Source organism: Mya arenaria, chromosome 6 (assembly GCF_026914265.1).
Source record: "Mya arenaria isolate MELC-2E11 chromosome 6, ASM2691426v1".
Taxonomy (NCBI): Eukaryota; Metazoa; Mollusca; class Bivalvia; order Myida; family Myidae; genus Mya; species Mya arenaria.
The window spans coordinates 60,826,184-60,839,295 of record NC_069127.1 but is presented as its reverse complement, the minus strand read 5'-3'; the positions used below and the strand labels follow the sequence as shown (position 1 = coordinate 60,839,295).

The following is a 13,112-nucleotide window of genomic DNA, read 5'->3' as shown; positions in this document are numbered from 1 at the left end:
AATGCTATACGTCAAATTTGGATACTCAGTTGACACAGAGTCCGTTCTGCGTTAGAAATCCGTTAGTGTAGCACAACGGGTCAGTCGTAAGTATAAGACGTTTATGAAAGTTTTAGCTTCGTGTTTAATTGTCGCTTATCCCTAAAATATCAACGTTGGCATATGTGACTGTTTCATATAATGCAAAAAAAAAAGATTAATATTTTTCCCTCCATTATAAATAATTTTCAATGAAATAAGGATGTTCTTTCTTATCGTTTTTTTTTGTTTTACAATAGGGAACAATACTTTACTGTTTCACTATTTAACGCTTAGTGACACATTTCATGAACTCTTTGAATGCAATTGTGAATAACGTGAAGAGACTTGACAAGTTCTATTTACTTAATATATTCTTTTGAGAGTATAAGCATTACACCGACAAATATTCCGACAACACGTGAACTATCATGTTTAAACAAATTCAGCACTAATGTACTGGGCATTACCCGATACTTCTGTCTCATCAGACGATCCTTCCTTAACGCTAGGACCAGGACCAACTACAAATAGAAAACTCGATACTATGCCAGATACAGACTGTTCCTAAACCTACAAACAGAGAAACAGATAAGGGACTTTATTGGCAATAACCAAAGATAGCCGCTCATCGATGACCTGAGACCACAGTTATTCATATACGAATGCTATTAATTGGATACTAACTTTAAAAAGTCCAAATTGGATTACAAAGAACTGGCTGCTGTAGAACAATCCATGAGACACATGTACAATACTTATTTTTTGTTTAACAACTAAGCATACGGAACTTGATAATCTGGTTCCCCTGTGCTAAAACAAGTATAATCATAATCATTTAGAATATTACATGTAAAATCCTAATTCTTAAATACGGTTTTGTAATTGTTGTAAGTGTATGATGTCTTATGCGAACAAATGCTTTCTATTAAACTAACCCAACACCAAAATGTTAGTTCCATAACAAAAAAAAACGCTTACCAAATCAAGCCCTTGATTTGTTTCGGACAACAACTGTGTGACAAATATGATCTAACGAGAAGTTATTGCAGTGCCATTGGGACTTTATGTTTTTATGTCAAGACTTAATGTTTTAATGGTATTGCACGCACTTCTTTATGTTGGAATGTCAGTTTCATTTTAGTTCTTTACTGTAATAAGTAACGTCACGCGTATCTCATGACGATGGATAACATCACATGAATCTATCCATTGTTTTATTTCAACTACAAGTTCATCTAATTGAAATATTTCAACAAAACAACTCATACACCAAAGGTATTTAATAGACTTAGATTTTCTTAATAGACTAGGAGCAGAAACATAGCTAGTGTTTCGTGATATTCTATGCTCGTCAAGGGAGATCACAGCGATTGAGAATTGCAACCGATTTGTCGAGAGATCATACGAAATTAAATGCTTACGTGGTAAGGTAACTTGCTTCGCCATAAATGGTTGAATTTTATTAGAAGACTGTCGAACTTCAAATGTAAACATTATTTACGTCATTGTTTTATCGCAGATTTTTAATACACTGTATCCTTGAATATATTATCCTAACGACCACATATATAAATGGTATCTGAGATATGTTATTCCATTTGGTTATCTAACAGATGAGCAACAGAATATTATTATGAATAAAAATAATCAAGCAAACCTACCAGGATCCGATGTCACCTCACTCGATGGAATAGCGGGTTTTGCAAGGTAACCCGCATCATTGGTCTTGGCACGACCTGAAGGTATTTAAATAAGATGCAATTTACGTCAATAAGAATTATACGTGATATCTCCTTAATCACAAGTATCGTTTGCTTGCTTGTCATGTCATGTTTTTTTGTTTGCAAAAAATAGTTTTCGTATGATCACTTGCTTTATGATTTTACTTTTCATTCGTGCATGTTTTTCTGTTTAACTGTATACGTTCATTACGTTCCATTATTAAAAGCAGCCAATGAAAGCAAACAAATGCATTGCTGAACTGATTTACTTTTTTGTATTACTTTTTGAGCCTTGTAGTTACTGTTATATGTAGTCCCATTTGGCTACCAAAGACAAACGCAACAAAATACTGTAATCAGTAAAAACACTCAAGCAAACCTACCAGGAACCGATGTCACTTCACTCGATGAAAGACCTGGCTTTGCAAGGTATCCCGCCTCATTGCTCTTGGCACCACCTGAAAGTATTTAAATCAGATGCATTTTGCGTGGATAAGATGTCTACGTGATATCACTTTAATCACAAGTATCGTTTGGTTGGGTGTCATGTCAAGTTTTTTTTTATGTTACCAAATAAAATTTATATTCATGCATGTTTTTCTATTAAACTGTATACGTACATTATGTACTGTTCTTTAAAGTAGCCCATAAAAACCACGTACAAATGCAATGCGGTATTGATTTACTATTTTGTATTACTTGTTTGAGCTTAGTTACTGAGATATGTAATCCCATTTGGTTATCTAACACAAGCGCAACATAATATCATTAAAAATGATCAAGCAAACCTACCAGTCACCAGTCAGCCCAAATATCCTGGAAATTTGTCAGAAAGGTTGTTTCAATGATTTCTAGTTCGGATATGGTCATCTGGGGTCAAAAACTAGGTATCAGATCCCAAATATGGAAATACCTTGTTAACATTCTAGAGGTAAAATTTTCAACCCAAATATCCTGGAAATATTTCAGAAAGGTTGTTTTGAAGAATTCTAGCTCCGATTTTAATATGGGTCATCTAGGGTAAAAAACTAAGTCACTGAGTCCAATTGTGGAAAAACCTTGTTAACACTTTCGAGGTAACATTTTCAGCCCAAATGTCCTGGAAATTTGTCAGAAAGGTTGTTTTAATGATTTCTAGCTCAAGTTTGAATATGAGTTATCTGGGATCAAGAACTAGCTCACAGAGCCTAACTGTGGAATTACCTTGTTAACACTCTCGAGGTAACATTTTCAGTCCAAATATTCCGGAAATTCGTCAGAAAGATTGTTTCAATGATTTCTAGCTCAAGTTCGAATATGGTCATCTGGGGTAAAAAAAACTAGGAGCCCAATTATGGAAATACCTTGTTAACACTCTAGAGCTAACATTTTCAGCCGAAATATCCTGGAAATTTGTCAGAAACTTAAGGTTGTTTTGATGATTTCTAGCTCAAGTTCGAATATGGTCATCTGGCGTCATAAACTAGATCACAGAGCCCAAATTATTATTATTATTATTATATTATTATCATTATTATTATTATTATCATCATTTTGTTACTCTTTTTGTTAGTAGCAGTAGTAGTAGTAGTAGTAGTAGTAGTAGTAGTACCAGTAGTCAGTGTAACAGTAATTGAAGCTGCATAATAAAATGATAGTTGTACCTGCGGTTGCGCCACCAATGATGCTCAACGCTTCTGGTTCTGGCGGACTTGTTTCCGTTGGACACGGAACACCAACAATGTTTACCTATTTCAGATATTAATTTATAATATCAAGTTACTTTTCAGTTTTTTAAATATAACCATTGGAATTTTTTTCATGTCACATTAGTCCGTACCCGCGTTTACTTGTTCTATTATTAAGTTACCTCCACATTAGAGAGCTCACAATTGACGTGAAAATTGGTGATTTTCTACAAGCAATTTAACAAGTCTAGTTCATAATTGACTGTTTGGCTAGAATATTATCGTAGATTTGTAAAAATTGAAGTGCTGGATTTGTAACCGATCACGTCTTATAAACGAGTATTGTAAAACATAAAACACCAGATATCATGGGAAAAATAGGAGGGAAAATACGGTAGTCGAAGGTAAGAAAATGATTTCAGACATTAAACAAATCTGTTTTTCTGACTTTTTTTGACTTTTTGTGAATTATGAAACGCTTAGATATAACATAATTGATCCCATGCAACAAAATATTACATGAAATCGAAAAAAGAAAAAAATCCCGACCAATCGACCCTTTTGTTCGCAATGTTACCGGAAATACAGGTATATTTCTTTTGGCCTAACAACATACCCTGTGTTTATATGTGTCTCCTACAGTAAAAAGAATGCTGGCCTTGTCCGATTCATTGCTTGGAATTGTAAATAGGATTTTGCGGGCAGCTTTTTTCCCTTTAGCCGAATAAACTATAATATCTTCGCCCTGAAAAAAGTAAAAAACTTGTTTTAAAACCAAGTGAACTCGTCTTTGTTATACTTAAATACTTGACTGCTCAACATGACCATTTAGCTTTCATTTGTTTTGTAAATGTTATTTTCATATTTAATTTTTGCTGGAATTAAAAACATTCAATTATTTGATGTCATTATAAAACATCAAAAAGAACAATTATTTTTCAATTTTTACTCCTTTTTAATATGAGTAGCCATTTAAATTAGATTTGTTTGTAGAACACGATAAATATACAAACGTCATGCATGTCATCAGCTGGCTTGAGTCCCCCTTCAATTCTTAATTTAATTTCACATTTCTTGTCCTTATCCAAAGGTAGTTCAATTTTGGGAGACGTTGGTGGTATAATGCATTCATCTTTTTCATACTTCTCTTTTTGTCTTTTCTTTATCACGGATTTCGCTTTGTTCTTTGGCACAATTTCGATACTGAAGTTGTGCACACCTGGTTCGTTCTTATTTGGTAAACGCAAGGCAACTATTTTCACTTTCTTTGTGGACATAATGTAGCCTGGTAAAAACAACAAGTCGAATTAGAAAGAACAGTTGACAGGATCCACGATCAGGTGGGAGTGTTTGGGGTTAGTTCAGGTGATCCTTTCTAATGTCAATATGGTTAATAAGCTATGCATAAATTACACGTAGACGGATCATATTAGACTGAAAGTCGCCAAAAGCGTTTTTGGGTGGTCCCAAAACCCCTTATTATACTAGTTGTTGGGGCTGGGTACGCACCACGAAAAAAACCCTCAAAAGTCCGATACCCTAGAATCAAATCATGGCACCCTCCTGCATACCACCCCTGCAAACTGATTATACATACCCATGACATATTATTTTGATGTATTACTAAAACGAAAGTAGGCAAAGAAAATTAATGGTTATTTGATAAACTGACTGATACTTTAATCCAAAAATCAATGAATTGATAACAAAATAATGTTTTTTACTCTATATAACTCAAATACACTATTTAAAACTAAAACAAGTTTGTGTACATAAATACACATTAAAAGTGCATGTAGATCGGAAGTAACAATATCAATTTTTGTGTTTTAATTCCGTTAAAGCTGCAACTGCGTTAAATATCATTGATAAACATATTTTACCTTTGTATTTTTGCTACCTGTACTGAATATATTGTTAAATTATCATTAAAATGAGATATTCTCTTAATATATCGTTATTATCACGCCACTCTTCCTTGTGTAGTGTTAACTTCCGCAATGATTTCGTAAAATTTCAGTTTTACGGTCTGGCTACTTCTTCGCGTAAGTAAAAACCTTATACAGGGTTATATTTCAATCTTAAATTGCAATGCACATTTCATTTTACATAAACCAAATTGCAGTATTCATTGCAAAATAAACTTGGGAAGTCCTTATATATGATATATAAAACATATGAATGCCCCTTTGTTAATGTTAATATAAATCGTTATTCAACTGTCCACGGACTTTTTGGATAATATTTTGAAATACTTAATAATTTTTTTTTTTAATTATATGACAGTGGTTAAATGCACAGCTATTGAAGTATACGCTCAAATACCACTTTAGATGATTTTACTAGAATTAAATGTTGTATGATGTATGGCCATTTGTAGCATTTTAAATAAGTACAAATTGTTCGTATTTTACGTTATTTCTTGACAACCATTAAATATATAAACTTTATTTACTGTATATACTATTTTAGAAACAAGTCATATGTAACTCCAAGAGAAGGATTTATGAGCCTTAAACGCCATTCGCGACTACAAATGGATAATGTCGATTGAAGAAATGGGTTCAGTTTTCGAAATAAGATTTCTTTCGAGATTCGTTAACACAAAACTTTTATCAATTTTGGAACACGACATATATTTAATATATATGCAAAAAACTAGTTAGTATTCGTTGCCATGAGACACTAGTTATCATGCATTTGAATGTAAAGCCGGTTTTCATCGTATGCGCTTTCTGCATCCGTCGTAAGTTCGTTAATGCATCTTTATTACTAAACAAAAGCGCATGTGTCAAAAAAAGGTATTTCTAGTAAGTAAAATCATCTCATTTTTTTCAATATTTCGCCATTATATCCACAAGTATGGTTATAAATATTTGATACGCAATATACAATTGTCTTTATAAGAGCGTGTCTAATTTAAACAAAATCTCTTTTACAGATAAATAAGTTTCATACTCTTTAAGGTCTGCTATGCGGCCATAATTTTTAGCGTTTTAGTGTATTACTTTGTTCGTAAAATTGAGTTTTTGCCACTGTTATGTATGCATATATTCCAGGCCATACCCCATCTGGTCCACATCCGCAAAAAAGTTTACTACGTGATTTCGTACGAATAAAAATCTAATGTGCATGTCGGGGACACTTGATAGTAATCAAACGATGTTTAATACGTTCATTTTTATCATATTTGGGCAGAAACGTACAGCGTGTTTATGGAATACTGGCTTCTGTTGGCATGAAATTCCATTTTACACTAATTGAATGAAAATGCTCGCTCAGAATTCATTCTCTTCTTTGAAGATTATTAGTATTGTATTGAGTACATGAAATTTCTTTCTTTAAAGACAATACTTTTTTGAAAACCGTTCCATTCCTGATCAAAAGAACAAATAATCACAAAGATTAGCTTGAAATGAAATGCTTAAAATCAACTTGCGCCTGGTGATGGGCACGAACAAACGACCGCCGGAACACAAGCACGGCGCTCTCAACAAAGATATGCGGGGAGTTTGTTTCTACCCAAACACACTAAACTAATCCCCGTTTAAGCTTTCTTGCTGATCCAGGCACTCTTGAAAAGATTTCACGACGTGGCAGAAGTCCTTCAATAGTCGTCTTTCTTAAACAAGTTGACAGATCTACTTTATCTTGATGACTTTCTTGAGTAGCACAAATACATATATTTTGTTGTAATGTCAAGCTATTTTTTTAAATCATAATAGCTTGGTATAAACAACATTATGTATAATATAATTTTATTATGTATGTGTGCCTGGCGATGATGGTGACAACATGCCCAGTCCAGTTCAGAATTCAATGCACATTGCAGATAATTTTTACTTGAGATGGGAGCCAGTTTTTGGAAAGAAACTGCAGTAGGTATGTTGTTTACAGTATTTGTCATGAAAAGGTTGGCATTTTGATCACATAACAGTCTTTTCGTCAAAAATTCAATAATTGGTTCTTCTGACATTATTTTCGGAGCTATAACTCAAAGTCAAGCGAACATAACTCAACAGGTCCAATTTAAGCCAGGGATTGTGAGTTTGATCCCCTGCCCAGCCAAAAGTTAGCAAAAAGCATTTAGATTAGACGATGGTGTCCACTTTCCCTCTACTGAATCAACTACATGGGATCTAAACATTTTAAATTATTGATATTACTGTTACTGTGTCTCCGTTCATTATAATGCATACTCAGTTTCAGAAAGTATGTTATAAGCTTTAGAAGTGCAAGTTGATATATAAGAAAAAGATTCGACCACAATAATTAAACTTTGTTTAGTTGGTTCAACTAAGCTTCATGCTTTGACTGCTGCAAATAATAGGCTTTGAGAGAAAGAAACAGAAAGTGACCATTGACCAAGGTCTGTGTTGTGTGTTTTTGTTATCTTTATACATTTAAGGGAAAATGGGTGTAACATGGCCTGGGTCAGAAACAGAGGAACGTTGTTTGAAAAACAGGTTTGTGACATATTTAAATTGTGCACGAAGTGTGCAAAACACTGATGGGATCGACATACAAAATGTAGTTTTAAAATAACATTTGTTCGCAGATAAGGGAAAAAAATAAATGATAATGCGAAATTGATACTGGTATAGTATAATATTATACACCGTTGTAAAAAGGACATATGAAGTACATAATACGCCGACTTAAAGTTACAAGCTGGGTCGTATCAAATTATCATCTATTATCCTTATTCCAGTAATGTATCACATTTAACTTGGGGCCGGGAACTGTATGAACAAAATTCATTATGTTGGGCATTATAACCAGCACATTGAAGCTCTCGCCCCTGTGGGTTAGTGAACTGCTGGATGCTCAATTGTACATCCAAAACAATAATGCCGCACAGCACCAGTGTATCGTGTTTTAGAAATTCCAACTGAGTTCATCAAAACATCGCTTTTTCTTTCCACAACCTTGCAAATTACCTTGCAGATGATTAACCAGATAAACGTTAAGAACTATAACTATATACAGGCACAAAATGAATACAATTGCAGGATATTGGCACATTAAAGGAAAAAATAAAACGTAAGATAATCCATGATTAAGACAGCAGCTGCATATTAAGCCACACCAACCGGTATCTTTATCGTCGTTGTTGCAGCAACTCTCAAAAAGTGTGCTAAACGTGTCGACTAACATCATTCTGAAGGTCTTTGCATTGTATCTAAACGCACGGGCGTCTCTTTTTATATTTTATATTTACAACGGGGCGTTCTGAAGTTTTATTATTATCACCTGAATAGCAACTTAAAATAAGTCCAATCGTATCACGCGTTGATATGGATCCCAAATAAGGCTATAATGGCCCAGTGTTTTGCAGGATTTCGGGCGCCAAAATAAATAAAATGTTTTTATGAATAATAAAAGGCCGGATGTAATACATCCTATGTTTTGTGATATCTGATCTCCATCAACAAAAAGGATAATATTTTCCTGGATATTTTCGTAGAAGAAAACAATATCCGTTCGCATTTTCGGAAAATAAGTAATACATTAAACATATTCAAACTGATATAACGCTATTCCTAAAATAACTTAAGGAAAATCTCAAATGTCATATAGAATTAAGTACTCCATTTGACTAGATGAAATACGATACAGTTACCTTAGTTTAGTTTTCCATAACAAAGTTTAATACGCACATCTTGACTCAAACCATGCGGCAAAAGGAATGCTGACTGTTTAAAGCCAATAAGAACTCTCAGGTAAACCCCTACACATTCAATCCCAAATACTTCTCAAATGAAGGGGAGTCCGTCCTTAGAAAGGCTGACTTCAACGCTTTATAATTTTCAAAACGATTGGATAATGATTTAAAATAACTCTGACGGAGTTAGATTACATCATTTGCATTCTTATCAGTTTTAATTGTTGAAACCTGATTTTTTGTTCTGTTTAGTGATATTTCATATAAAAGCACCGATGACACGTATAAATCATTCTGGATTGACATTGTATAATTGTTTATCGTTAGGAACACGCTAATATTGTTATATTAAAATATAAGCGGCGAGCACCATACAATTAAGGAAGTTTGGTTTCAGTTACGTTTGAAAACAGGTGAGGACGATCATCAAAATTCATTTTGTCTCCTGAATGATTGACATGTTTTCAATACCACGACCACCTACGGATGTCCCTTAAATCAGGCCAATTACTCGTCACACTTGAGGAATATGTTAACAGAATGGAAAAAATATAAATACAATATTAAAACGTTGGACTCTCAAATATTGACTCAGAATATATATAAAGAATTTGTTTCACGTCAATAATCTTCCAAAGTTTAAATTATATTCTTCTTCTTCTTCTTCTTCTTCTTCTTCTTCTTCTTCTTCTTCTTCTTCTTCTTCTTCTTCTTCTTCTTCTTCTTCTTCGCCTGTCTGTTATTGGTACCTTTTTCATATAATGTTCCTATGCAGCTTTTTCAGTCTTCAGTGCATGGTCGAGAAAAATAAAGAAAAACGGTAAACATGCATATGTCTTTGTACAATTTCATTTTGATTTGCAATTTAAAAGGATGCGATTTCATGTCACATCAAAAACCTACATAGAACTTACAATGCATGTGACATATGTGACTGATAAATGAGATTCTATGGCGAAAAAGGATCATATTCCGCACAGGTTAAAAAGTTCTTAAACAGTATACGTATCATTGTCATTAATAACGGGTATTGGATTGTATAGCTATATTAGGGTTTGTGAGATATACAGCATAGTAATCTTTGTTTCAGATATGGCGACTTGTCAGACTTGTGCACAAACTAATTAGTAGTTGCCCAAAGTATAGGATTCACTGGCAACACATAACATTAACTTATAATCGTGGCCGAATAAAGACATTGCCAAATGAATAAAGACTAAAATACTTGAATGGTTTTCGATCAACTAACATGCAGAATGATTGATTATATGATACACATGAGTTCATGTACGAATTTGTTATTACTTCATCGTCAACCCGTCAACAAGTCATGGTATTTTCCAAACTGCTTGCGTTCCTGCCAACACAACCATTGTGTCCGCGCAACTGTTGATCAGGATTGGCGCATACCTGTCATTAGGTTTTTGACGAAAAGTAGCGTTGTGTACCAGTCGAACAAAGGTTCTGTACCTTGATAAAAATAGTTTGACCGGCAATCGCTCAGAATGCTATCGGTTGGCTAGTTTGATTGTCTATTTGTGAATTTAACAATAATAGCCCAGATGGCTTTTATTTATGTATTATAAATTAATAATGTCTGCAATACTAGTATACCAGCGTTATTACAGGGGCGTTTTTCCCACGGTTTAAGACGAGTTTTAGGTCATTCTCGCAGGGACTTGCAATCTCATGCAATGATGCACTGTCGACAAGATAGCAAGGCAAGTTTTTGCGAGTAGTGGTGTGAAGGCGGAACAAAAAGACTCATCTGCTTTAATTCTTTCGTAGGAATTTTCGTACTTTTTTCGAGCTTTGAAAACCTAAAATTGTTCGTAGTAAGTTGAATGAAGCACGCCTATAATGCGTACCATTATCACTACTTAAACGGATCTTTCAATTTAAGTGGTTATATTGGAATTTGTGGACCTTGCAAGCCTGTGATCGTGGTAGACAATGAAAGGTCAAAGTGCCTGACACAGCCTGACACAGTATTGTATGTCATGATTAAATGTACTTTAATTGAATTAGGTAGCCTAGAAAAGTATTTTTATACACCGTTTATTGTGATATACAAACTTAGTACAATTAGTACAAATACAAAAAATGATTAATACATATTATTTGTGGCATTTATCAAACATGTTTTAAAAAAATATAGGTATAACAGTGTCGAGAGAACATATTTATAATGTCATTATAAATGGAAATTCATATCTCTTAAAATATGTATTCTAATTGTAAATCAAAGAGTATACTGTAGCAAATGTTTAACACAAACTTTCAATCTTTCTTAGCATGCGACTGTTTTGAGTCTAACCTGTATGGCTACATGATAGTTTGTGGCAGGACTTTTCACTTCAATTAAAGAGGGTAAAATTCTGAAATATGATACACATTATCAAATTAATCTACAATGAAACCTGCTATGTATTCTTGACAAACGTCCGATTTGTCTTAAAGTTACTTGCACTAGTACGTTAATGTTATAATTACCGCTATACACTTCATGTCGGATGAAAATGCATACAACGCTATACAAAAACAAGTATTTAATTATAAGGTACATGAACAAACTTGATAATGATTTCTATTATACCTACACTATCAACAAAATATGTTCAAACATAAAACGAAAATCAAACATTTGAACGCAAGAAACGCAAGTATTATTAGTAACTAATTTTGAAACGAAGCGTGGACGTCCTCTCTTTTTCTTTATCATTATTATCATACCATAAACATAGCTATATAACATAAACATAAAATCGAGTTAATACAAAACATACAACTATTGATCTATGTTAATTGTGTTTACTATGCTTATATTCCAAAATAATACAAGAGTAACAACACAGGGATTATCAGCAGAAATAAGCATTACATGCAAATGAAAATAAAGTACAAAGGCTTCATACATTGTTCAATATGAGCTGACGAGTTTGCTTAAGCTTAAACTAAAGGTTCTGTATGAGAGTTTCAGCTTATGCATAGGAAAGGTATACACTGAAAAATATGTCTTATTTTGAAAATTCTTTAAAACACTGTTTATTATCAGCATTCATATCGTTCACTTGTTTGTCATTTGTTAACACTTAATGGATACTGTTCAATTTGGATCTAGGCATCGTTGATATCGGCGTGATCATACTTTCTTTTCACTGGTATCTTGAACAGTTTTCCGTTGTTCAAATAGAATGCAAGTTTTGCTGTGTAGTGAAGGTCAACTGTTCTTCTCTTGATCGTTGCATTCGCTTTTGTGATCGTTTCTGGAGGACTGTGCGAGACAAGTGTTATTAATGTTTGGTTCTGCGAGACAAGTGTGGGTATCGTTTGGCTGTGTGAGACAAGTGTAAGTACGTGAGGATGTGCGAGACAAGTGTGAGTAACGTTTGGCTGTGCGAAACAAGTGTGAGTAACGTTTGGCTGTGCGAGAGAAGTGTGGGTAACGTTTGGATGTGTGAGACAAGTGTAGGTAATCTTTGGATGTGTGAGACAAGTGTGAGTAATCTTTGGCTGTGCGAGACAGGTGTGGATAACGTTTGGCTTTGCGAGACAAGTGTGGGTAACGGTAACGTTTGGCTGTGCGGGACAAGTGTGGGTAACGTTTGGCTGTGCGAGACAAGTGTGGGTAACGGTAACGTTTGGCTGTGCGAGACAAGTGTGGGAACGTTTGGCTGTGCGAGACAAGTGTGAGTAACATTTGGCTGTGCGAGACAAGAGTCAGTAACATTTGGCTGTGCAAGACAAGATTCAGTGACATTTGGCTGTGCGAGACAAGAGTCAGTAACATTTGGCTGTGCGAGACAAGAGTCATTAACATTTGACTGTGCGAGACAAGTGTGGGTAACGTTTGGCTGTGCGAGACATGTGAGTAACTTTTGAATGTGCGAGACAAATATGAGTAATCTTTGGATGTGCGAGACAAGTGTGAGTAACTTTTGGATGTGCAAGACAATTGTGAGTAATCTTTGGATGTGCGAGACAAGTGTGAGTAACTTTTGGATGTGCGAGACAAGTGTGATTAACGTTTGGCTTTTT

At 34.3% G+C, this 13,112-nt stretch overlaps 2 protein-coding genes across 2 annotated transcripts in view; both read right to left on the bottom strand.

Annotated features, from left to right (window-relative positions):
- The window catches only part of LOC128238504 (uncharacterized), a 19,279-nt gene extending 13,883 nt beyond the window's left edge, over positions 1–5,396 (bottom strand). Inside the window, exons 1-7 of the mRNA XM_052954489.1 lie at positions 5,293–5,396; positions 4,423–4,694; positions 4,026–4,154; positions 3,386–3,470; positions 2,126–2,200; positions 1,683–1,757; positions 489–542 (exon numbers count right to left, since the gene is read on the bottom strand). Coding sequence (XP_052810449.1) covers positions 489–542; positions 1,683–1,757; positions 2,126–2,200; positions 3,386–3,470; positions 4,026–4,154; positions 4,423–4,686 — 682 coding nt within the window. The 5' untranslated portion in view covers positions 4,687–4,694; positions 5,293–5,396. The remainder of the gene's footprint in view (positions 1–488; positions 543–1,682; positions 1,758–2,125; positions 2,201–3,385; positions 3,471–4,025; positions 4,155–4,422; positions 4,695–5,292) is intronic.
- LOC128238505 (uncharacterized) overlaps positions 1–13,112 on the bottom strand; it is an 89,430-nt gene that overhangs the window by 51,658 nt on the left and 24,660 nt on the right. The gene's annotated exons all lie outside the window — the stretch shown is intronic.